Source organism: Atta colombica, unplaced genomic scaffold (genome assembly GCF_001594045.1).
Source record: "Atta colombica isolate Treedump-2 unplaced genomic scaffold, Acol1.0 scaffold52, whole genome shotgun sequence".
NCBI lineage: Eukaryota > Metazoa > Arthropoda > Insecta > Hymenoptera > Formicidae > Atta > Atta colombica.
Window position 1 is genome coordinate 909,614 of NW_017259542.1, and position 23,950 is coordinate 933,563.

Consider the following 23,950-nt stretch of genomic DNA (forward strand, 5'->3'; position numbering starts at 1 on the left):
AGAGATTTTTTTTTTTTTAAATTACTTACTGCGTAAAATTAACTTATATTTTATATGTGTAATATACAATGTTCAAACTGTAAATTTGTAAATTTTAAAATAGATTTGACAAATGTATATTATTTGTATATCATTTATTAAATAATAATTTAGAAAGAATTTGCGCACTTATAGCGTTGACTCCCATATTAGCCTCTTTATAATTAATTTTTTTTATATGCAATTGTAAAGAGTCTAATTATTTAATTAAATTTAATATATTGTATTATTTTTTTGAAACAGATTAATTAAAAAGTTTAAATTATAGAGCAAGTCTCACAAAGTTTCTTCGTTGCAGCAGATCGGACGAAATAATATTTCCAAGGGCGGGAGTGATCTGAAATCAAAAAACAAAATATTTTCTTGTAAACAGATGTAATAGCTATCGTGTAACGTAAGGTTTTTTTTTGAGAAATATGGAAAGTAGCTCGATTTGAAAAAAAAATTATTTTCATCTTAAAACGACAAAATCTTTTTCATCTTAAAAAGTTTGTTATAAATAAATGAGTTAACATATCAAAACAATCATACGTTACACGATAAATAATCTTCTTAAGAATATTCCTGCCAAAATTGAAGTCAATCGGATTGTTATAGTTTCAGAGAAAAGTTTACACCTGTCTTGAAAAATATGGTTTCGAGAAAAATGCAAAAAAAAATTCGAAACGATTTTTTTTATATAATAAAATGGCCTTACCTTTAATCTGCTATTCCAGCACCATACACTTCGCTTTCAGCTTCTAGAAAATGGCCACGGAGTGGCTCATACAAAAACACAAAAGATAGATACTCAGATAGAGGCTTCTTGGTTAGCTTGGTCAATGGCGCGCGATAAGCTGATTCGCCTCCCTATATATTCTTATAACTTGGCCAATTTTTGAACATTCATCTTTTTGACATTTTGACATCGGTCTTGTAGCTTAAAATATTTTAAAGGTTCAAACTTTTAAAAAATGCAAAAAAAATTTTTCGATTTTTTCAAAAAGAGTTTCAATTAGATTCCTTAAGACGATAAAAGAATTTACAATTTTAATTATCATTGAAGGGATATTCTCTAAGATGTCAAATTTTTTAAATTAAATTAAATTTTATTATTATAACATAATTATTATAACATATTATATTAATTTGACACATATGTAGTTAATTAATTTATTTAGTATTTACTTTATTACAATAATACATAAAGCGATCACATAATTCATTATCAATTACTGTACGTGTACATGTAAGGTGAATATTTCGCGATATTTCACAATATAGTTTCGCTATTCGACTATTCAACAAGATTCGTGTTTTCATGCAAATTTTTATCTGCATAAATGGGAACCATTTAAAGTTTTTATTCCCGACTAATCGATCAGAAACTGAATCGATCTCAAACAAATTCCTAAACAAATAAACATTTAAATACTGCTACAAAGTCTTTCTCGATTATTGCGTTGCAAATAGCACAATTGATTTTTATACTGCCTTATTATACATATAAATAACAGCTTGGTTTTAGAATCAAAACGAATAACAACGACGCAATGATATTGAAATAATATGATAATAACAAATTATAAGGCGAAATCTCACAATGTAAACATTAAAATGGCCATTCGAAACCTCAATAAAATTTGTATATACGTATAATTATTAATATATCTTTCGTATATACGTATTTTTTTAAATACGTTATATATATATATATACATATATTTATTTATTATCCCATTTTATATTATAATTATGCGCATAAATTGCTCATTCCCAACTACTATTACTATTTTTCAATGATTTTTTGAAGTTACAAGCGTCGCGTTTAATTAAAATTTTAAAGGCGATTTTTGGTCCTTATGATCTGTGGGGCTTCCACGGTGGCGGCGACGGCGACATTGGCTGAGGACTGGTTCTCCAAAATGGTGCCCCAGATTGCCGCGGCCACTCCACCGTGGGCCCCCTTCTCGGCATCAGTGTTCTTCTTAAAATTGTGCACCGAATAGCGATTGTACAAGCCCCAAATGCTATTCATCAATTTACTGTTGTACTTGAGTGGCATTAACTCCCAACCTACATATTTAAAAAATCAATGTATAAATTAAATTAAGAAAATTGAAGTGTATCCGTCTGAAACGAAAGTTGAATTTATAAAAATAGTGAAACAAATAAGAACATCTTTACTTACCCTCTAGAGGAGGCCTCGGATTGAATACGTTTTCCTTCTTTTCTTCAGTTTTTTCTTTTTTCTTCATCATAGAAACAGTTTGCTCTTCGTTATAGCGAACTTTACACACTGCGAAAGCACCCTGCGGAATGGAAGCCATTTTTCGACAGTCTACAAAATTGAATGTTATTATGAATAATTTATTGTACGATTAAATAATTAATGTTTCTTGTATTTTGATTAAAGTTTGATATGTTCTACAGTATTAATATTTTACATATAATACTATTCTTAATAATTGAATTTATATAAAACATTTATATTAGTAACTAATAAATTGATTTGCTCTTTATTATTGACATTATTTATGCTAAGATATTTCTTGATAACAAATTAAAATTACTAGTAATTAATTAGTAACGATATAACGATTTGAATTTTATCGATTAAATTGTTACGTTTATAATGAATATGTATACAATTGCAATACATGCATGTTTTACTATAAAAAAATAGATCTTTAAGAGATCCTATTATCACAAAAGAAAAAATTAGTTTAGCAGATATTAAATACTTTAATAAGGAAAATTTAAGAAGAAAATACATATATCTCGAATTTAGTCATGTGAATCAAAACAATACCAGAGTGTACAACTATAGTGTATATTACATCTATGTGCATGTGTGTGGGTTACGTATATCTTCCTATACATTTATAGCTATTTATGTCTCATTATCATGCCTTTCATATCGTTAAGCTTTGATCTTCGTACGTCTTATAAGTAAACGGAACAAAGTGAGCAGAATCAATTCTGCTAACTAATATTTTTATTTGTTGCTGAAAAGGTGTCAGAGGAAAAAACTTGTTCTGTAAGTTTTTTTAAAAAATGCTGTGTTTCACTAAAGAAAGATTAAATTAGTAGAACAATATATATAAATATACAAATATAGTATAACAAAAAATTATATTCAATAATAACGTAGGAATTTGTTGCTATCTAAATATCCAAGTTTTCAAATCCATTAATTGCAAAATAAATGTAAATAACAAATACAAATATTAAAATTAATTTGATCTACTTATTTTGTTTCACCAACTTACAAAACGTAATCTTTGATCATAAAGATAATTACGCCCCTTCATTACTTATAATATTATAAATGTCAAAGCACGTTTCTGTTTCATATAGGAATAATAAATCGCAATCACGCCCAGTTGACATAATAATGTATATATGTAATAATTTATCTTGGTTATATTTTATATACTTTATTTGTTCTTCTTTTGTTCTCTAAAATCTAAATGTGCATTTCATCCCTTTTTAAATTCGCAAAAACTCAAAGGAGTTCGCAAACGTTGTTAAAGTTGCGTTCTCATTTGAATAAATATTTTCTACGTTTTTCGCCAAATCCAACTGACCGATGCAATTCTCGAAAAGCAATTCCGTTATCTGTCTTTTCGTAAATTGTCTTTCTATCGCCAGGCTCGCCTTCGGTGTACTTCTTCTTTTCTTGTCTCGATTTGTCCTTCGAATTTCGATCCTCCGGGAAGCTTCAAGCCTCAGGCAACCGCCAACGATGATGGTCTCGGTAAGATTCATCAACCAAAGGAGAGCCTTGCTTTGTCGTCGATGTACGAGAGACTGTACTTCCGCTTTGCGTCGCTATTTGTTTGTTATCTGTGACTCGTCGTGCGTAGCTTCTTTTTGACTTCGGGATCTATTCCGAAATAATCCAACGTGATTACTGGTTCCCAACGCGACGGCGGTCATCACTTATAAGCTCGGTAGGGAAAAAAGCAAAGAAGATAGCGGGACCGAGACAGACAGAGAAAGAGAGATGCTTTTTTTATTCGTCATAATAAGAACGGCATATCGGCGGCCTTCGAGACACTGACGTTGCCCGACCACCGTGGACTCGGCCTTATCATCTTCAATGAGCAACCTCCAGTGTCGTAGTTTAATTCTGATGCAATACGAGAATTCAAAACTTAAATTCGAATAATACCGTACTGTAGGAGAAGAAAAAATATTTAAACAACGGGCATCTAAATATTTCAATTGAATTATAAGCGTAGAGATTACATTTCTTATTATTTAAATACCAACCGGAAACGATTTCAAATCGTTTATCAGACAGAACATTGAAAATCTTTTCTGAACGTTATTTTTCATATTAGCTTGCTAGCCTGAAGACCACAAACGAAGGTTTCTCAAGAAGGAGGACAAGACGTATCGTAATAAACAAATTTATCAAAACGAGACCGAGAACAAATGTTCATGCTTTTTATCATCGCGAATCTTATTATGGACGTAACTTTCCTTGTGTTAAATGTTTCTCCTTTGTCGTTTATCATAAATAGGACGGTTGCATCAATAATTGCATCAACATATAACAATGACGTTTTGTGCACGCTTCGATATTTATATTTATTGCATTTGAATAAAGCAAATAATTGGGCAAACTGTGTAATAAATATATTCCTTCGATCAATCTGTTTTAATTAATCTGTAATTTGACAAGACAAGTTCACTTGTTAAATGAAAAATTTGACAAAGTTTTGGATTTATTCATAATTATAACTTTTTAAATTATATTTATTTTTTTATAAAAATAAATAATTTTATAAAATAAGAAAATATATTATAAACATAACATAATTTTTGGAAAATAGTAAAAAATATCATGTACCACAAACACGATATACTTATTCGTACTCCGATATTACATTTTTTTTTCGGATATCCAGTAATTTTACGATCCGATGCATCCCTAATTTTCATTAGTTTCAATTTAAGATAACAATCTATAAACTATATCTATTTACTTTTCTATATTTCTATTTTTGCATTTCACTGAATGTTATTTAATGTATATATTTTACGATATGATAATTTTTTAAGCATACGAAACAGATAATTGCATACTTTCAGATTTTTACATGAAAAAAATCGAAGGAAACAATTCAACACTAAATATGAATTATTGTCTATGATATGAATTAACACATTCATTGTATTTAATCTACAATTTTTATACTTCAAACATTACTAGATTTGTAAATAAGTCAATAGAATATTTACATGGAATTTAATACTAATTTTTGTTACGTATTTTTATTATGATTTTTATTAGAGCACTGGATACTCCGAAGAGTATCCAATATTCGGTATTATCCGGCACTTTTTTTACGATCGGATATTATTTTAATATCCAAGAATATATCCGATTAAAATTTTATATTATTAACAAATTCAAGTAAAGAAATATATAAAATTTATAGATTCCTTAAAATTAATACAATGAAAAAATAACGGCAAATATATAAATGGGCATTAAGAGTCAGCGTTGGATATATTATATTATGCAATGCTAACTAATATCTATTAATATATACTTATTAAATTAAAAATCAATTTTATACGTTTCGGCTCACTATTTAAGCCATCCTCAGCAATAAAAAATTATCACTTATCGCACATAAATTAAATCTATTTTTATATCATTACATTGTTGATTTTTTATTATATAAATGTTCTATAAATAAGTATGCATACTTAATACTATAATATCTTAGATTAACAAAATTATAATTTTTTTCTTTAGTTTTTTTTTTAAAGATATTGTGCCGCGGAATCCAGTCGGATATTCGGAAAATATTAGATATCCAATTCAAAAAATTATCTTTCCGGATATTTATCCGGATACTGGATATCCGATATTACATTTTTTTTCGGATATTCGGTATCCGGTAATTTTACGATCCGATGCATCCCTAATTTTCATTAGTTTCAATTTAAGATAACAATCTATAAACTATATCTATTTACTTTTGATATTAAGGATTTATAATTTTACTAAAAATAAATCTCTTTTTCTTATTAATGTATATGTTCTTTTCTTATTATGTGTTTAAAATCATTATGAAATAAAAATTTTAACGATTTTTTTAATTAATTATTTTTTTTTTATTAAGTTTTGAGACAGAAAGAGAGAGGTATTATTATCGTAAACTGAACTTTGATTCTATAATATTTAATCAATGATTTTCTACATTTCAATGATTAATGGATGAACTATGAACATTGTTCACAGAGATGCAAATTATGTACAAAACATCTTTTTAATTAGTTTATTATTGAAATTATATACAAGTATAAAATATCACATTAATATCAATTGTAAGAAGGTTTCACATCTAACAAAATGTTATATATAATCAATGTTACATATAATAAAAGAAATATTAGATATAATCTCAATTATTTTAAATCATGAGACCAATTCGGCTTCCTCTTTTCCAGAAAACTTTGTATACCTTCCTGAGCATCTTTCATTTTCAGATTATTTACCATTTTTTCGGTGCCGAGAGCATATGCTGTCAATATATCAAGATTAATTTGTTCGTACAGGAATGTTTTACCAAAATGCATAATTGAGCGGCTTTTTATATTAATTGCATTTGTAATTTGACCAATTTCCTCATCTGAAATCGAAATTAAATATAACTTTAGCGCTGAGACACTATCGTATCTCTGGATAAGATACGTGAAAATGTACGTCATGATAAGTGAAATGTATACGTCATGATAAGTGAAAATGAATTGTGTAAATACGTTACTTTTTTATAACAATATATAATATAATATAGCAATATAATATATTACAATATAGCTGTACAGATTTAAGTTTATATGGGCTTTTAATTTTGGAAATGTTTCCGATTGCGAAAGTGTTAACATATACTGGTACACATATAACATATTAATATTTATATTATTTTCATTTTTTATCATAAAAAATTATTAAATTTTCGCAATCAGAAACTTTTCCAAAATTAAAAGCCCAAATAAACTTAAATCTGTACAGCTATATTGCTGCAGAGACTCGTCATTATCAAAATAAGAATAAAACTATAAAATTTTGTTGATATTAGAGTAAATACTTATACAAATAACTACTTGTTCTTTAAAATTGGAGGAACTTGTTACAAGCCTAAATAGAAAAAAATGTCAAAATTAAAAGCAAGAAACAGTGTTAAAAACAGTTTTAAAGTTAATTGCACATATGTATATTCAAAAAAATTAATTAAACACTTTTATATAAAAAAATTAATTATATACTTTAAACTATATATAAAAATATAATTTCGTATCTATAAATATTTTATAAGATATTTTTGAAAATATAAAAAATTTCTGCAAAATTTACAAATTAAATATCTATCTTTTAGTACTTTGTAGTACTTTGTAGTACTTAAAATACTACGAGAATAATTTATATTAAATTTTCGTGTTTTTCCGTCGAAAATACGTAAATAAATTTTTTCTTTCAAGATAAAACTAACTGGATCTGCACTCTGTTTAATCAATTTGAACTTCAAATATAAAAAGATGTGTCATTATATCAATGGCAATGCTTTTTTAAAATTTATAACTAGTCAGCATTACATTGATAACATATTTACACAGCTAGTTATAGCTATAAATTTTAAGAAATATACTTAGGTCAATCAGTTAAATATACTTTATAAAAAAACGCAACAATACTGTCAACGGTTGCGAATATGTTAATATTATTTATATATTCTCGAAAATGTGTGTGTGTGTGTGTGTGTGTGTGTGTGTGTTTTCTTATGAACTCTTAGAAAAAGATAATAAAAAGAAGGTAATTATTTTCTGCTTCTTTACAAAAATAATTTCAAATAGTTTTTCTTTTTAAATAGCTTAACTTCTTAAAATAATTAAAAATTAATTTACTATTTTTCGATTTAATTTTTGTATTACTTTTTCTAATCTTTCTCATTTTTTCATTGGTGACTTACCGAGCTTATCATTAGCCACAACTTTGCTAACGAGACCGTATTCGTAAGCTTCTTTGCCGGATATAGGCAATCCAGTAAACAGCATATACATTGCGTTCTTCCTTGGCACATTGCGTATCAATGGTATGGCTGGTGTCGAGCAAAATAACCCGACATTCGCTCTGTGAAAGACATTGAATAAAAAATAATAAGTAATATTTTCAATAATACTGAAATAATATAATCAATAATATATGATAAAAATTATGCGTTTTGCAGGTTTCTTCCATGTTCATCTATTCTTGGAATGCCAACATTTCGTGAACCTTGCAGTTCACTTCATCAGGGCGAGGAGCAGCTTGATGCAGTAACGCATAATCTTTATATAGAAAGGACCCATGGAGGTCTCAAGAATATTATATGATATTAATAATAATTATGTGACATTAAATCATGAAAAGTAAAATTTTGCGAGAGTACCCTGGAGTGGAGAACAAACTTCTTTCCGTGCACACCGCGATATCACACGCCACAACCAATTGACAGCCGGCTGCGGCTGCCAAACCGTCCACCGCTGCAATTATTGGCACCGGACTCTGACTGATGGCCCGCATCAACTCCGAGCAGGTCTCAAACACGTCCTTGTGAGATTTGATGTTCGTAGCCGTCTAAATGATGTGAGCCGATGATACTTTTTTCTGTGCGATGAGTATGAAGAAGAGCTCTTATGGAAGTGAGACCATAGCTACAAACCAGTTCCTTCAGATTGTGCCCGGCAGAAAACACCTTTCTTGATTCAGACATCAGTACGATCGACCGGAGATTCTTGTTGTCCTCATCTCTCTTGATCTCTGTCATCAAAGATTTTAGCATCCCTAGCGATAGGGAGTTGCAGGAAGAAGAGTCGCACATACAAATAGTTCTGACCTGATTGTGAAACAAAGGTAATTGATCTTTTGAGTAATGAAAAATAGATAATTGTAATTATCAATATAGTTGCTGAATTGTAATTGTAACTACTAGTAGAATTGGGATTTTAAGTTAGCAAAATTTGAAAACAATTATTGTTAATATTGCAAGTAAACAAAAATTTTTAATAATTTCTATAATACTAATAATTAAAATTTCAATTGTTATATATATATATATATACAAGTTTTCAAATTATCACAAATTTAATAAATATATAAATAATAGAGTTAAAATTGAATTATTTACATGGATAAAAAAATATAATTATAATGTCCATTTCTTAATGTAAGTTAATTTTAATCTCAATTTGTTTTTTTTATCTTTTTGTTGTAAGAATTAGAAAAAAATAAAGAGATAAATTAAATTGAGATTAAATAAGTTAATTTAGTAGAAATTAACATTAGTAGAAATGGGCATTAGAAGAGTAAAAATAAATAACATTTCTACCCCATTTTTTTCAGTTGTCTCCACATATTTCTTTTCGGTGGATAATGTTCTTGCGACATATCTTCCCTGCAATATAGAATAATATTATAGATTAACAATTTAAATTAATAATTATCACAAAACTAGTTAATGACAACTCGAATTTTCTCGCGTTGTTTGAAATGTTCCCGCAATTCTTTTGTTTTCTCGCAAACCAATCAGCATATGCGAATAAAATAGTTCCGTGACGCGTACACAACACTACAAAGTGCAACGTACACAATCGCGAATGATGATATCGTACCAACATTATATAATTATGTAGTTTTCCATTAGATTAAACACATAATGCAACATAAAATACCTGAGAAACGGTGAAACCATTTTTAGTAACGAATCTCGAGATAACTATCATTTCGTCACGACACTTTGTATACTTTGTATACAAGATTCTAGATAAGAAATTTAGGTTAGTTTGATGTGAGGTATCATACTTTGAATACTCGACAATACTGAACTCGACTTATACTGTGACATGAAACTTGTTTCCAAGGTATAATAAACAGCGCTTATCGTTGGGCAAGGTTAACATCATAATATGATATGGATGACATATCGTGAGCCCGCGAAATTTAAAAGGAAGAAATCGGTGCCTATTTTTAAATCAAAGTTGTAATTTTTTTAAACAAAAAAACTTCGAATTTTCATAGAAAATGCATCATAATTCTATCAATATCTAATGCAGTCAAAATAATATAGACCCTCACCAAGAAATTTTATTTTATTCATATTTTTTCAAACATTTTTTATGATTTGATATTGAAAAAGAGATGAAACAAGAAAATAAAATGCGCAAAATGTAAGCAAAATGAAAAATCTTAATGCTTAACTAACAATCTCAATAAATAATCTCAACATATATCAATGATTAATTTATCAATATCTGTATAAGATACCATTTTATACATATAATTATTATATAAATAAAATTAATTTTTTGTTAATTATGAAAAAAAGATCATATTAGTAATTTTGATTATATAATTAAACATTCTTTAATAATAAAGTAATCGTGCCAATTGAATTAATTTTAGATATTATATTAATCGAAGTTTGATTGAAATCATGTGCACGTGTTCGACACATGCATGGCGATCAGCTGAGGCGCAATGTTCTCGACTGTAGATCTCTTCGAATGACAGATGTCATCAATGTTCAACATCATTTGAACACTGTAAATTCCATAAGCTCCAATTCTCTGACTTCAGAAATAAGATAAAAAAAAATTTATTAGAATAACATTGATATCTTCAAAATTATTTCTGCTTGAGTTATATATAGCTATGTGTTTCTTTTTTTTATAAAAAATATTTACATTAAGATATTTATATTATCTAGATATTTTTCTGCGAATATCCTGCATGTCTAACTCTTAATTTAATTTCTTAAAAACTTGTATATATTTTTTTCAAGAGAGATTTGTGTTTTATAGTTCAGTTCTCATATGTCTTTATTTTTATATAAAAGAATTTCAGAGTTTCTTTTATGCGTTAAGTTTAAATTGAAAATATTGCGAGAGGCTTTTGAGAAGTGCGATCCTGCCTCGAGCTTCGTGGCTGTTCTCCAAGGAGGGATTGGCAACGGCGTTCCCATAACGACCAGTGTTTCCCCTAACGACGAACATGGCTGAAGCTGAGGGTAAGTAAATGCGAGTGTGCATTGTCGCGCGGGTATATTTACGACGTGCGAGCGGCAAACAAAGTGAGAGATTCCCGGGTTGGTCCCATTTCTCTGTAGCTTTTCCCGCTACCGTCGTTGTGGTCCGCTTCCGGTTCCTCGTCGCGCTCGCTCCCCGTCCATTCTAATTATAGGGTAAACAGCACACGGCCGTGGTCACCGATGCACAGTTACGAGAAATATCGTGGAGAACCGCGACGAAAGAAGTTATCGACTCTCTATTTCGTAATAGAGGCTTTAAGACGGATTTTATGAGTGCACACATGGAATGATGCAAGGAAGATGCACATGGTAGATAATTGTTATAGTGTGCTTGTAGCCTTTTTTAATATCATTTATTTATATCACAGCGTGAATCTCCAGTTTAAGTTTATTTCAATAGACGCTTAAAAGAAAAACAATTAATAATAATATTGACTTGATAAATTTTTTTTTCTCCTTTTCTTCTTATAATAATTCAATTTGTTTGTTGTGTTGCTTGCTGTATATAGGATAAGAGTTGTTGTGGTTACTGGCGTAGTTATGGAAGGAAGAAGTAACATTAGAGAAGCTTTTTCTCCGAGGGAAATCGCGAATTTTTACGTAGAGAGAAAAAAATAATCAGTAAAGTTTAATTTAAGCCAGTTGTTTACTCTTTATCGTTATCTCAAATTGTGATGTCGAAGTGAGAAAATATATAATAAAAATTCCTGCAAAATATATTATATTAATTGCAAATATGTTTCAATAAAATCAAATTTAAATCGATAGAATATCAACTTGTAAAACATAAATTTGTATAAAAATTCTTTTTATTTCGTTAATTAACAAATAATCATATGTATTTGGAAATGAATAAAAATGAAATGAATTATAACAAACGGTAAATTAATAATAATATATATAGAAATATGAAATAATATTTAATTTCTCCGAAACAAGAAGATAATGTTTGATATATTTTATAAATCTGTTCTATATAATTACAAACGTTTTATTGAAAAATATTTCTATTTAAATATAATTTGCAAGAATTTTTATTGTGCTCTTCCTCTTTTCTGACGTCAATTGAGATAGTAGATAGTGATGAATAAATCTTAAATTATTTATTATTTATATTTTGAAGTGCTTGTGTTCGCGACAGCAACAAAAGAAATAGAAATTTATCTTCATATCAAAAATGAAAACTTGTTTTCGAATAATAATAAAATTTAATAATAAGGATGATATACTATGAATTTAATATTAAGGATGATATGTTAATATAAAATGTTATTGTAGATATAACGACAAGCAATATTTTCGATTATAATATAATTAGTGTAATAGAAGATCAAAGACTATATGTTTTGAAGTTGACTTCAGCAACGTTAATTTTTCATTTTCTTCAAAGAAGTTTCTAAAAGAATACGCGAATACCATCGAATATTTTTCTTTGACACCTCCACTTTACACTGTTTACTCGTGTTAGTGCAGCCAAGGTGTATTAAAGAAAGAGGCGAGAAAAGGAGCGAGATTCGCTTCGTGAGACGGCGAGTCGGGGCCGAAAATAAACTTCCGTCGCGAAGATACTCGCGGTTATAACGATTGTAAGAGCGGCGCTCTTACAAGAGCCGATCTGACCTCGCGAGTTCTCACACGTTCTCTCAGTCGGTGTCTTGATGCGCTCGTAATCAGATGCTGTGTTGTGTCCCGAAGAGACTCGCGGACGGGGGCCCGTTCTACGACGAGGCCCTGTTCCACGACGGGATCTTGTTTCATGACGAGACTGATAACAGTCCACTATCGTCCATTTGTGAGATTCAAACCGAGCTGTTTCCCGAAGGTGAGCCCGCGTTTTTTAAACATTGCTTCTCAGGTTCTCATTATTTCTTGAATTACATTGAGTAATTGAATGTTGTTCGCGCGAGCGTTCGAATCTTTTAAACGATTGGACGATGAATTGTTGGGAATGTGCATACTTTATGTTTATCTGGCCTCTATATTAGTTTCATAAAGTGTATTTTAGATAAGACTAAAGAATGCAAGATTAATCGCGTATAATTTAAAGAATTAGTGGATATTAAATATTTATAAACTATCGCGATCGAATCCTGTAAAAATTAACATGGTTCGATATTTTTGGAATTATGTTGAGTACTCTATCACTGTTGATACTATGTATTACACATTTAGAATACAAGTACTTTTGTTTATATTTATATAGATACCAGTTGATGTCCAAAAACTTATTTTCCAAATCAAAAGCCAAATAACTTCAATTAGTACACAGCATCGCATTATTATTGACACGTAATTATAACTTCTAAAAATTTATTAATTTGTTTGAAAAATATTAGAATTTGCTACAATAATTGCATAACAATTTTGAATGTTTTAATATTCTATCTTTCTTCTCTTTTAAATAAATTTCAATTTATGAAGTGCTTTAAATTAACAGAACAACTTCAGTAGCTATGCACGACTATCATTAATCATTATTACCTCGTTCCTCGAAGAGCTACCTTGAATTCCTTTTTATTTCACATTTAGTGTCGGTGAAAATATTTATTTTCCTGCTACTCGCACACGTCTAAAAGCGGCTGTAAGAATCGTAATAACACACCTCCGTCATGCATACTGATCAATTTGCACAGACTTAGCAATTGCATTAAGAGTCCCGTCGATCTTAGACGGGAGAAAAACGGCAATAGCTCTAGACGTGAAAAAGCAAAAAAAAGTCTTCACCGGTTTCCAACGCGCGCGACTCTGGAAGGAAAACGCAAACAGAATAGAAGCAATTGCGTTTGTGGGCGTCGCTAAGCGGTTTCGACGCAATGAGATCATTTTAACAGCGCCTGTTTGTTACGCATACGAATTACCGAAGATCTCTCGCTGCCGTAGATTAGTTGAAAAAGCGCAAAAAACGAAAATTTATCAAAATAAAAAAAAGCTTTAAATAAAAATTAAGAATTATAAATGATTTAATGGAATGGGTGACATATAGACTGCGAGGTAAAAGGATTTTATATACGCGTCATGAATAATATATAATGCGATCGTAATACACGCATTGTATAATTACATTGTGAAACCTGCGTAGCGAACGAAGGCAAATACCCGCATTCTCTCGACGCATTTAATAAGACGTAACTATCTTTCTCTTCGCATCGACATTGAAGAATATCTTCGGTATGAGATCAAATAATCTATTCGCTCGAATCTACGAAAAAAATAATGAATGAGAAAAGAATAAAAAATCGTTAACAACGAAATTATAAGCCTGTTTATTTTTAACTGAACTTGCATTAAAAATTAGTTTCTCTTTTATTTCCTTTTTCTCTCATTTGGAGAGAAAAAAAGAACAGATGAATCATGTAAGAAGTTCAGCTGAAAGAGAACACTTGTGTTTTAAGAAAGAGGAAGAAGGGGAGAAGAGAAGAGAAGAAAAGAGAAGAGAAGAGAAGAGAAGAAAAGGATCCGAGGACGGAAGGAACAGATACTCTTGCGTGTGTTCGTGACGGATAGGGGATACGTGTGACTCTCGCAGCGAGGCAACTCGAATCTCGGTGACGCCTAAAAAAGGAAGCTTGCTCACTCGAGAGGCGAGAGAGCCGAGCCTCGCGGGGGCGACCCCCTCGGCCTCTTCGATGTCCTCGACGTCCTCGTCGGCGCGAGTCGGCGCCGCAGGTGCGTCCACGCGACACGCGCACCTGAGAATTGGTCGTTTAATAGAATTGAGAAAACGAGGAGTCTCTCTCTCTCTCTCTCTCTCTCTCTCTCGAAGCGAGGTTCAATCGGATAAAAACCACGAAACTAACGAGTGCGCGATTAAGGACGTTCTCCGACTGCAGTTATGCTCAATCTAATACATTAGTGCTCATCATTATGAAAATTTTTATGAAAATTTATTTCACTTTTATATAAGATATTTATATAAGTGTTAATGTGTTTATACAAGTTTTTTTATACAATATAAAATGCCTCCCTTCGCTACTCTGCCGATTGAAAAAAATAGCGACTTTACTTACTGTGTTACTTACTTTGCTTAATGATTTCTTAAAAATGAATACCGGAAGCCATATTCAGACAAATTTCATATTATTCCCTGTGATATCAAGTTTTATATCTCATTGTTTCAAAAAATTGTTAAAAAAAACTTTTTTATATATATAGTAATAAAAATCACTTTTGAATAAAGATTTTTGATAGGGATCCATACATATTATATATTTGTATATATGTATATATGTATATATATATGTGTGTATATATATATTTTTTAAACGTTTCAACTTTGAAATAGAATATTTCGATTTTTAATCTCACTCTGGGTATTGTTTTAAAGCACATATTCAGGTCTAATAAACAAGCTTTTTCTGTAAGTTTCAGATAAATCTAAAGAAAATGAATTTTCGGAGAACATCCTTAAAATCATTCGTGATATTGCAGAAATTACATATTGTAGCCCTCGTGTCGCGAATCGATTCTTATTTTGAATTTACTGTTTATTCTGAATTTTGTGAAAATGGTATTTGGAGTATTAGAAATAGATTCAGAAATAGGGGAACATTTCCAAATATTTTCCTCTTTTTTTATAGAAAACAATGAAATAAGATTTTTAATCAAACATGGAAATAAAAGTGAATTAAAGCTTTATATGTACACGCATATGGAAATTTATTTATTTTTGCACTCTTGCGATGTGCTGGAAATGATTCGTTGCTTTCATTGGAACGGTGATGCAATATCAGATATTGCAAGAATCGATCTATTTGTCTCATTGAAATTTCCATAAGACAGGAAATGTAGTTCATGTCATCTTTAAAAATGAATGGCTTATTGAATAGAGGCGTTATCTCGTAATGCATAGCTCATATTAATTGGGGCACTCTTGAAGTGTGTGATCTCGCAAGAAGAGAAGACTGTAGTTAGTCGTTGCGTAATATTCACGGCGATCGAAGAAAGTGCAATTTGCAATTTAGATTCCCGACATTTCCAATCGCAGCACGTTTCATCGCGAGCGACGTAGTGTTTCCGAGGTCTTGCGTTTTTTCGCAGGAAAGAAAGTGAGATTATCAAGGGAAAAATAGAGCGTGTATAACAAATGAATAGCTCATTTGCAAAAGTACTTATCTTTACTTGAAATGCGTTTTTGGCAAGAGCAAAAAAACTTGTATAATTTTTCTTCTTCAAACTATTTTGAGACTTTTTTGAAAAATAAAAAATTATATATTGTTTTAATTAAATAATATGGTATAATTAAATAATAATATTAAATAAATATGGCATGAGAAATATTTTATTTATTAAAATACAATTTCTTATTAAAATACAACGCACTTGATTACTTTGCGACTGCAGAGAAAGGATTTACCTCTTACAGAACCAAAATATTGATACACAAAATTTTCAAGTATTTTATTGAATTAAATAGAATTTTTATGATATTAAAAAGCATTGCTATTATCCTGTTAATAATAAAAAGATTTACATACTATATTACGATTTACATACTATATTCATCATATTTAATTATTGAAAAAGTACGATATTTTTTACTGCTTTTATGTTTATGTTAAATTCAAATGAAAATAAAATATTAACAGAGAAACAACATTTTGTCAACAAAAAATTAGTAAACCTAGGTTAGTCAGACTAAAAAGTAGAGATTTAATTTTCTTATAACTCGATCCACTTTTCTTTCTTAATTTTATAAAATTTAATCGTTTTTACATAATTGATTTTACAGCCTAAAATATTCAATTCGAGACAAAAATGCTAAGAAATTTAAAGATTCGACTATCTTTTTTTATTTACTGAATACAATGGTTTTTACATTTCGGCTCAAACATAATACATTATATATAAATAGAACATATGTTGAAAAAGAATTTTTTTTTAATGTACTTTCAAAGATCTGTTTATTTCGAGAAATGAAAATTAACAATCAATTAAATACACTTAGAAAAATAATACTGTATATAATAAATACATACATACATAATAAATAATGTATTATCGTATATAGAGCAGTGTGTAAAATATATTTTTAGGGATGCATTTATTTAGAAAAATGTAAAAGTTGAACATTAGATTTTAAATTATGTTTAATCGACCGCAAACAGACTGCGATGACGAGCATGTGTTTTGTACTCACACTGCAAGCTTTTGCTTTTAACGTATGCGCACATATACGTTCTAAGTTTACGTTACGTCACGTGTACTGTCGTCATATTTGGCGATCTCTCGATGTGTCGGTGAAAATATCGATTATTCGTGGATTCGTGGCCTTTGTCAGAGCGAATAGCGATTAGTACGGGGTGAGTCAGATCGAATCTCCGTATTAGCGTGCCGGGGATAAATGTCACAGTATCACGTATACGAGACATTAAAAAAAACAGAATGAAAGTGTAATATTTATTAATTTTTCAAAAAGCAAATATTACGTTTGCGTCGTATCAAAGATACAACGGGTTTGATCTCGGTTAATTGTTTGATGACGAATAGACGCAGCCGACGCGGCGACCAGGAGTTCGTAGTCTTGCTCATAATAAGAGAAAGAAAAAGAAAACATCTATACGTATATAGAACATCTACTATTATTACATGGAATTTAAATTGCGAAAGCCTACTAATTGTTGGACCGTGTAAATGGACGCAGATGCGCCGATCTTGTTTCCGTGCGCATTTTGCGCGCGGACCTTCACGTCGCAGTCTTTGGAGAAGCACGCGAGGATATGTGAGCGCGCCGCCGCCAAAAAGCGCAAGCCCTTCGATTCGGCTAAGCAAAGAATCCAAGGTACTGAGTTGGCTGAATTCCAGCCTAAACAGGAGATCCGGCGACATCAGCAGGACGAGAGGTCCAGATCTACCTGGAAGAAGACTCACGACGACTTCCTTCGAACGATTCGTGAGGCACGCGGCGATGTTGTGAGTCCTTTTGCGATCTTCTTGTGTGTTAAGGATGTATCAGATGTATGGTCTCCGCAAAAAGTGATTAGATTTGAAAATTTAAAATTATAAAAGTTAATATTATATACATATGAGACAGTTTTTTGTATCACTTTCAAATAACAATTATATAGAAAAATCTATAATTTTTTTATTTTAAAAAATATGTGTACATCCTTAATTGCTTTGGAAAGAGTCCTTCCTTTCTCGTAACTAAATTTTAAACAACATATTAAATAATTTTTTAACGGATTACATCAAAGTGGAAATAGAAAGAAAAAAAAATAGTGAAATAGAAAGAAATTATTCTCACGTCAAAAATAAAAAATTTCGATTTCATTTTGTGCAATTTATATTGAAGAAAATATAACTTCTTTTTTTCTATATCTTTTATTTGTAATTAAATTCTCACATCTCCAAAATTTATTCTTCCAGATGGATTCACGCAAACAATGCAATTCGCTGAACTCCTCGGGTGCACCAACACGCGCCAATGAGAAGGGTACATGTCCCACGTGTAACCGACAGTTCGGTATCAAAGCCTATGATCGTCATGTGGCTTGGTGCAAAGACAGAGTTATCCGAATGCCGGTGAGTCCGGCGACCAATCTGGCAAAGGAACGATTAGAGGCACGAATGAGATACAGGGCACCGACTTTGAAAAACCGTCGAGCTATCAATCGTGAAAAATACAGCCCGGGTTCGGCAGCGAATCAAATTGCCAAGACTTCATTGTCATCACCGGCGCTCCATAAACCAAAGGAGACTATATCGAGTGTCAATTGCAATCGAGAGAGTCCTGTCAAGCAGAAATCTGCTATTATGTAAGTCAAATTCTCAAGCTTTTCTCACTAACGAATTGAGTTGTCTTATGTTTTTTGTAGAAAAAAATATATTGTAATAATTGTTTGGTAATATAGTACAATAAATAAAAAGTAATGAAGTTTTTCAGTGAGTTGCTCGCAATGAGAAATTTGAAGAAATGAGAATTACTTATTTTTTTATTCACTTTTAATTTATTATCTTAAAAAAAGGTGATTTTCAGAAAAAAGAAAAAAGAAGAAAAAAAAATTCGTGGGTTTATTGCTTGGATTTAATCTTTTTTCTCTTTAATATCTTTAAATATTGCTTATCTATACTTCTTTTTTTCTAATATTTCTAGTATCCATCTCTTATGCAATAATTCCTAAATTACAATATATTGCATATAAAAATTTCTGATTTATTTTAGATCTGGTAATCAGTTATTTGACGATGTATACTTTTATAGGAGACGTCCTGGACATCCTGAACAACTCAAGGACTCCCCTCCCTCATCCAGACCTATAAAGTCACGTCTTGCCGATCGTATGAATAGGTGAGATTTTTTTATGATTAATTTCTTTTTGAAATTCTGTGGATTGTGTGTGTATGAGATAAAAAATAAGAATGTAGAATGGATTTTAATATTCCGCCCATGAGGAGAAGGGAAGAGGATAAGGTTGCTTAAAAGCATTCTGTAATTTTGATTAACATCAATAGAGACAATTTAACATATTCAAAATATTTGGATTTGATTTTATAACAAAATCGCTTAAAATAATTGATTAAAACTATAATAATTGATTATAACTATATACATTTTCAAATATTTTCTCAGCAATTATCTATTTTATAAAATTGTTTTTTTATTTAACCCTGATAACCTTCTCCTGATGATTATTAGTCACATGCCTTGATCCTGCTTCCATCTCCTCAGGCCACTGGAAGATCAAGACTGTCTGACATCAACGTCTTGCCGATCTCTCCAACCTGCGATATCTTCCTGTCATTCACTCCACTTACCTGTACCTCCTACGAGATCAAAGATTAATGATTTGGTTTCTTCTAACGAAATCATATCGCCAATTACTTCATCCAGAAAACGGTTTAATCAAAACGAAAAAATCTCCCAACGTATTCCAAATGATGATATAAGAAATCGAGAAACTTGTTCCGCCAGAATGCAAAATATCGTTTCCGCTAGAAGTCAAGGTCATCCAAAAGTCAACAATGTTGCCGTGAACGATAAGACTCTAGGAATCACTGTACAGCCTTGTAAGATACATATAAACATGCAAAAAGACGATCAGTTAGTGACGTGGAAGCAGATTAGTCGTAAGAAAGATAATTTTCAGGCTGACGATCCAATTATTAATCATAATTTCTCGCGAGAATTCCAATTGCTCGATCTCGATCAATTACATAATCGAGAAGAAGAAGATGAAAATAGAGATAAGACAGAGGGAGATTTATCAATTATAGAAAATAATTTTATTCGAATTCATAAAGACTGCAAGGTTGATAAAGTGAAGAACGATGACATTACATGGCTCAGCGGTATCCAGAATCTAAATCAGACATATTTGATAAAAGACTCGGAAGATATTGAGCCATCGGAGATTTTTTATAGCAAATGGAAGCCGATTAAGCATAGTCCTCGCGTAGAATTTTATTTAAAAGAAAAGGAAAATGAAATCTACGAATTTGATAAAAAAGAATCGAAAAGAGAAATCGTAGCGAACAATTTGAAACACAGGAAAGACGAAGTTTGCAAATTTGATCAAAAGAAATTGAGAAGGAAAACTATAGCGAATGACTTGAAAGATAGGGAAAACGAAATCTACGAATTCGATCAAAGGAAATCGGAAAGGGAAATCGTAGCAGACATTTTGAAAGATAGGGAAGATGAAATCTGCGAATCTGATAAAAAAAAATTGGAAAGGAAAACCGTAGCGAACAACTTGAAACATAGGAAAAATGAAGTCTGCAAATTTGATCAAAAGAAATTGAGAAGGGAAACTACAGCGAATGACTTGAAAGATAGGGAAAACGAAATCTGCGAATTCGATCAAAGGAAATTGGAAAGGGAAATCGTAGCGGACAATTTAAAAGATAGGGAAGATGAAATCTGCAAATTTTATCAAAAGAAAAGGGAAACTGTTGCGAATGATTTGAAAGATAAGGAAAACGAAATTTGCGAATTCGATCAAAAGAAATCGAAAAGAAAAATTGTAGCAAACGACGAAAAAATTAGGATTGAACAAGGGAAAGAGTTAAAAATGTGCATTAAAGATAAAGAAGATAATAAAATTGCAGATTGTAAAGTAGAGGAATTAAAACCAAATAATAAAAGTATTAAAAATATTCAGAAAATCAGTACTGAAAAAATTGAAGTGGCACATACAATGGAGGAACTTAATACAAATAATATAGAAGAAAAGCGAATAGGAAGCTATGAAGAGACTGAAGTTACAGAAAATAATATTAAGAAAATAGAAATAAATATCAATGTAAAAGAAACTGAAAAAATAAATGGCGCAGAATTGAATAAACTAAATGTTTATAAAGAAAATAAAAAAGATCGACAAATAACAATGAATGAAATAATTGAAAGTATGAAATATACCGAAGAAATTGAACAAAATTTATCCGAATCTAATCAATTAATTAAATCTTCTTTATTTGATGTAGTACATTCAACTGCGTCAAATGTATCGAAGAAAAAGAATTTTATTGATCAGAATCAAGATTGTCTGAACTCTAAGGATGAAGTACAACAATATGAAAATAATACACGTTGCAATAATTCACTTGAATTAAAAAGAAGTACAGCAACTTTTATATATGATCAACGTAAGATTAATGAGATAACATCTTTAAATACTAGCGATAATCAGACCGATTGTAATTCGAGTCCCGAAAACGAAACGTTAGGGTGTCAAAGCCATAGTTGTCACAATTCATTGGATCTAACAGAAAATATCAAAGAAGTATCATTTTCTATATCCTCTCCAATTCTTACCTCAGAAAAAAATTGTACAAGAAATGTTGAAGAAATTAAAATAGATGAAGAAAGATATGAAAATAATTTAACCAATATCTGTAATAAAAAACCTAAAAGAAATTCAAAGAAATTAAAGCGTGAAGTATATTTTCTTCCTTCACAAAATTCAGAAATTGCTGCTGATAATTATTTAAATGCATCTACGAATGACATATCTTTGCATGTCAAAAATAACAGACAATTTCAAGAAAAAGATTTCAGTTCTGATAACATTGGAAATATCGAGAATAACACGAAAAATGGAAAACTAGATTTTAACACAGATTCAGACAACAGCTGTTCGAACGATAAATCAAGCCTTCTTGGCCGTTCAATCATTAAAGCGGAAATTACGACAGGTGAAGGTTTGCGCAAGAAGAATGTAGACAGCGAATTCGATTATGGTAGCGATAACACTGTGCTTGTCGAGGAATACAACAGACGAGGCGCTGATGGTTTAGGGTCATCAGTCACATTGACGGACTACACGGAGGAGCAGTCACGGCATCGTGGTAGCGAAATTTTCTTGAACGCGGGCGTGAATTTTTCAAAACGTGCTTGTCTAAACGCGCCTAAAAGAGCTTCGCGAGAGCAACCAGTCAATTCTATTGAAATGAAGCACAGGATCAGGGAAAGCATGAATCTTCTTCGTGGCAGCACTGATTCCCTGATATCCTCAGTCGAATTTGTGGAGCTCGCAAGCATCAGACGACCCAAAGCGAATTGCGTTTACGAACAAGAGACCATTGAGGTAATCAGACCGAACAGGCGGCACAAAGTATTTAAGGATTTACCTGATATAAAGGATGACGCGGCGGAGACGAAGGAAGATTCTGAGGAATCGTACTGGGAGAAAACCTCTAAGATCTCGCGGAGCAGATTAACTAGTCTCTATCCTACGTGTCATACGGAATACAAGCTTATTAAAAGAAATCCTAGAGTCCGTATTCTTCCTCCTGTTCTGAATCCATTCTTAATCAACGGAAGGTAGAGATAAAATCAGTGGAAACTTATAATATTATAAGTAGAATTGTCGATTTTAATATTATTCTTTATTATATGTTAATATTATTTATTGTAGAACATTAGAGTATTTAATTAATATAGATTTATATTTAGAAAAAGCACATAACTTTCATATAAATTAACTGTTTAACTAGCTTAAAATAATGCAATGTTGATTTTACAAAATTGATTATAAATTATGTATAGTAATATTAATATTTAAATAGTAATAAGTTTGTGCAAATTGGAGTTTAATTGGTAAAACAATCTATACCATTGTCAATCGCACTGTAAATAGTAGAATTGTTTTTTTAGATTTCTATTTCTCATATTATTGCATCTTTGTGCATCTTATTCTAGTAAGACAGCTGTTAGGTAGTTAATACGTTAACAATATTATAGGAAAATTGAATTGGAGACACGTCCCGCTTGGTGCAATTATGTACGCAGAAGGCCAGACTTTAATCTCGTGCTTAAGGCTAGAACGTAAGTTCCAGGACGTGGGACCAGTGTGGGGAAGGAGCAGAGCACAATAGATGAGGAGTAAACTTTCAAAATGCGTTTTGTCCAAAATTTCATTTTTTTTAGTTAGAGATGGCGTAGTGTTTAATGTTGAATGACTTATAAGCTATTCTGAGATGTTTATAAAGTATTTTTTTCATCATTAAGTTACTTACTGAAAAAACATAGATATTTCGAAGTGCATTATATTTTTTTACTGGAAACAAACAAAATGCATTTGTTTAATATTTCATATCTTACTGATTGACATATTGTTATTTTCTATAAAGTGCATAGTTTTCTTTGTTTCTTATCTTCTGAAAATTACAAATTTTAGACAAAATACATTTTGAAAATCTGTTCCTCAGATATTTTATTTTATCTTATTGATGTTCACTATTATCCATATTTTCATTGTTATCCATATTTTAATTTAGTTCAGGACACTATAAAATAGTATAAAAGATAGAATTGATGAATTTAAAAACCATGTAGCCAATATTGGCTTTTTGCGGAATTTAGAGAATCAATTTTTCTTTATTAAAAAAAAAAAATATATATA

General features: G+C 30.6%; 3 protein-coding genes across 5 annotated transcripts in view; 1 reads left to right on the top strand and 2 right to left on the bottom strand.

Moving 5' to 3' along the window:
* Positions 1-1,760: 1,760 nt before the first annotated feature.
* On the bottom strand, positions 1,761-3,929 carry LOC108691801. Its single transcript, XM_018199712.1, has 3 exons — positions 3,609-3,929; positions 2,210-2,359; positions 1,761-2,094 (listed from the first exon to the last, which is right to left on the bottom strand). The coding sequence occupies exons 1-3, from the start codon at positions 3,787-3,789 to the stop codon at positions 1,859-1,861; spliced, it is 567 nt and encodes a 188-aa protein (XP_018055201.1). The 5' UTR covers positions 3,790-3,929; the 3' UTR covers positions 1,761-1,858.
* Positions 3,930-6,306: 2,377 nt separating this feature from the next.
* Positions 6,307-9,906, bottom strand: LOC108691797 (enoyl-CoA hydratase domain-containing protein 3, mitochondrial). Its single transcript, XM_018199707.1, has 6 exons — positions 9,754-9,906; positions 9,411-9,476; positions 8,745-8,918; positions 8,472-8,659; positions 8,013-8,173; positions 6,307-6,674 (listed from the first exon to the last, which is right to left on the bottom strand). Exons 1-6 carry the CDS (start codon positions 9,802-9,804, stop codon positions 6,451-6,453), a joined length of 864 nt encoding a protein of 287 aa, XP_018055196.1. The 5' UTR covers positions 9,805-9,906; the 3' UTR covers positions 6,307-6,450.
* A 2,822-nt stretch (positions 9,907-12,728) lies between these two features.
* LOC108691782 overlaps positions 12,729-23,950 on the top strand; it is a 13,912-nt gene continuing 2,690 nt past the window's right edge. Inside the window, exons 1-5 of one of the 3 annotated variants that reach the window (XM_018199684.1) lie at positions 12,729-12,930; positions 17,749-18,017; positions 18,474-18,862; positions 19,309-19,395; positions 23,290-23,373. In XM_018199684.1, the coding sequence (XP_018055173.1) occupies positions 12,783-12,930; positions 17,749-18,017; positions 18,474-18,862; positions 19,309-19,395; positions 23,290-23,373 (977 nt within the window). In that variant the 5' untranslated portion in view covers positions 12,729-12,782. The remainder of the gene's footprint in view (positions 12,931-17,748; positions 18,018-18,473; positions 18,863-19,308; positions 19,396-23,289; positions 23,374-23,950) is intronic. The other 2 variants (XM_018199686.1, XM_018199685.1) reach the window with 2 other exon arrangements.

Excerpts from the sequence above, each read along its gene's own strand:
- LOC108691801 (XM_018199712.1), bottom strand. The coding sequence starts at position 3,789 with ATGAATCTTACCGAGACCATCATCGTTGGCGGTTGCCTGAGGCTTGAA. Across the intron at positions 2,360-3,608 it reads GCTTTTCGAGAATTGCATCG|ACTGTCGAAAAATGGCTTCC; the intron begins GTCAGTTGGATT and ends TCAATTTTGTAG. Across the intron at positions 2,095-2,209 it reads TCCGAGGCCTCCTCTAGAGG|GTTGGGAGTTAATGCCACTC; the intron begins GTAAGTAAAGAT and ends TTAAATATGTAG.
- LOC108691797 (XM_018199707.1), bottom strand. The coding sequence starts at position 9,804 with ATGATAGTTATCTCGAGATTCGTTACTAAAAATGGTTTCACCGTTTCT. Across the intron at positions 8,919-9,410 it reads AGACAACTGAAAAAAATGGG|GTCAGAACTATTTGTATGTG; the intron begins GTAGAAATGTTA and ends TTTCACAATCAG. Across the intron at positions 6,675-8,012 it reads TGTGGCTAATGATAAGCTCG|ATGAGGAAATTGGTCAAATT; the intron begins GTAAGTCACCAA and ends TTTCGATTTCAG.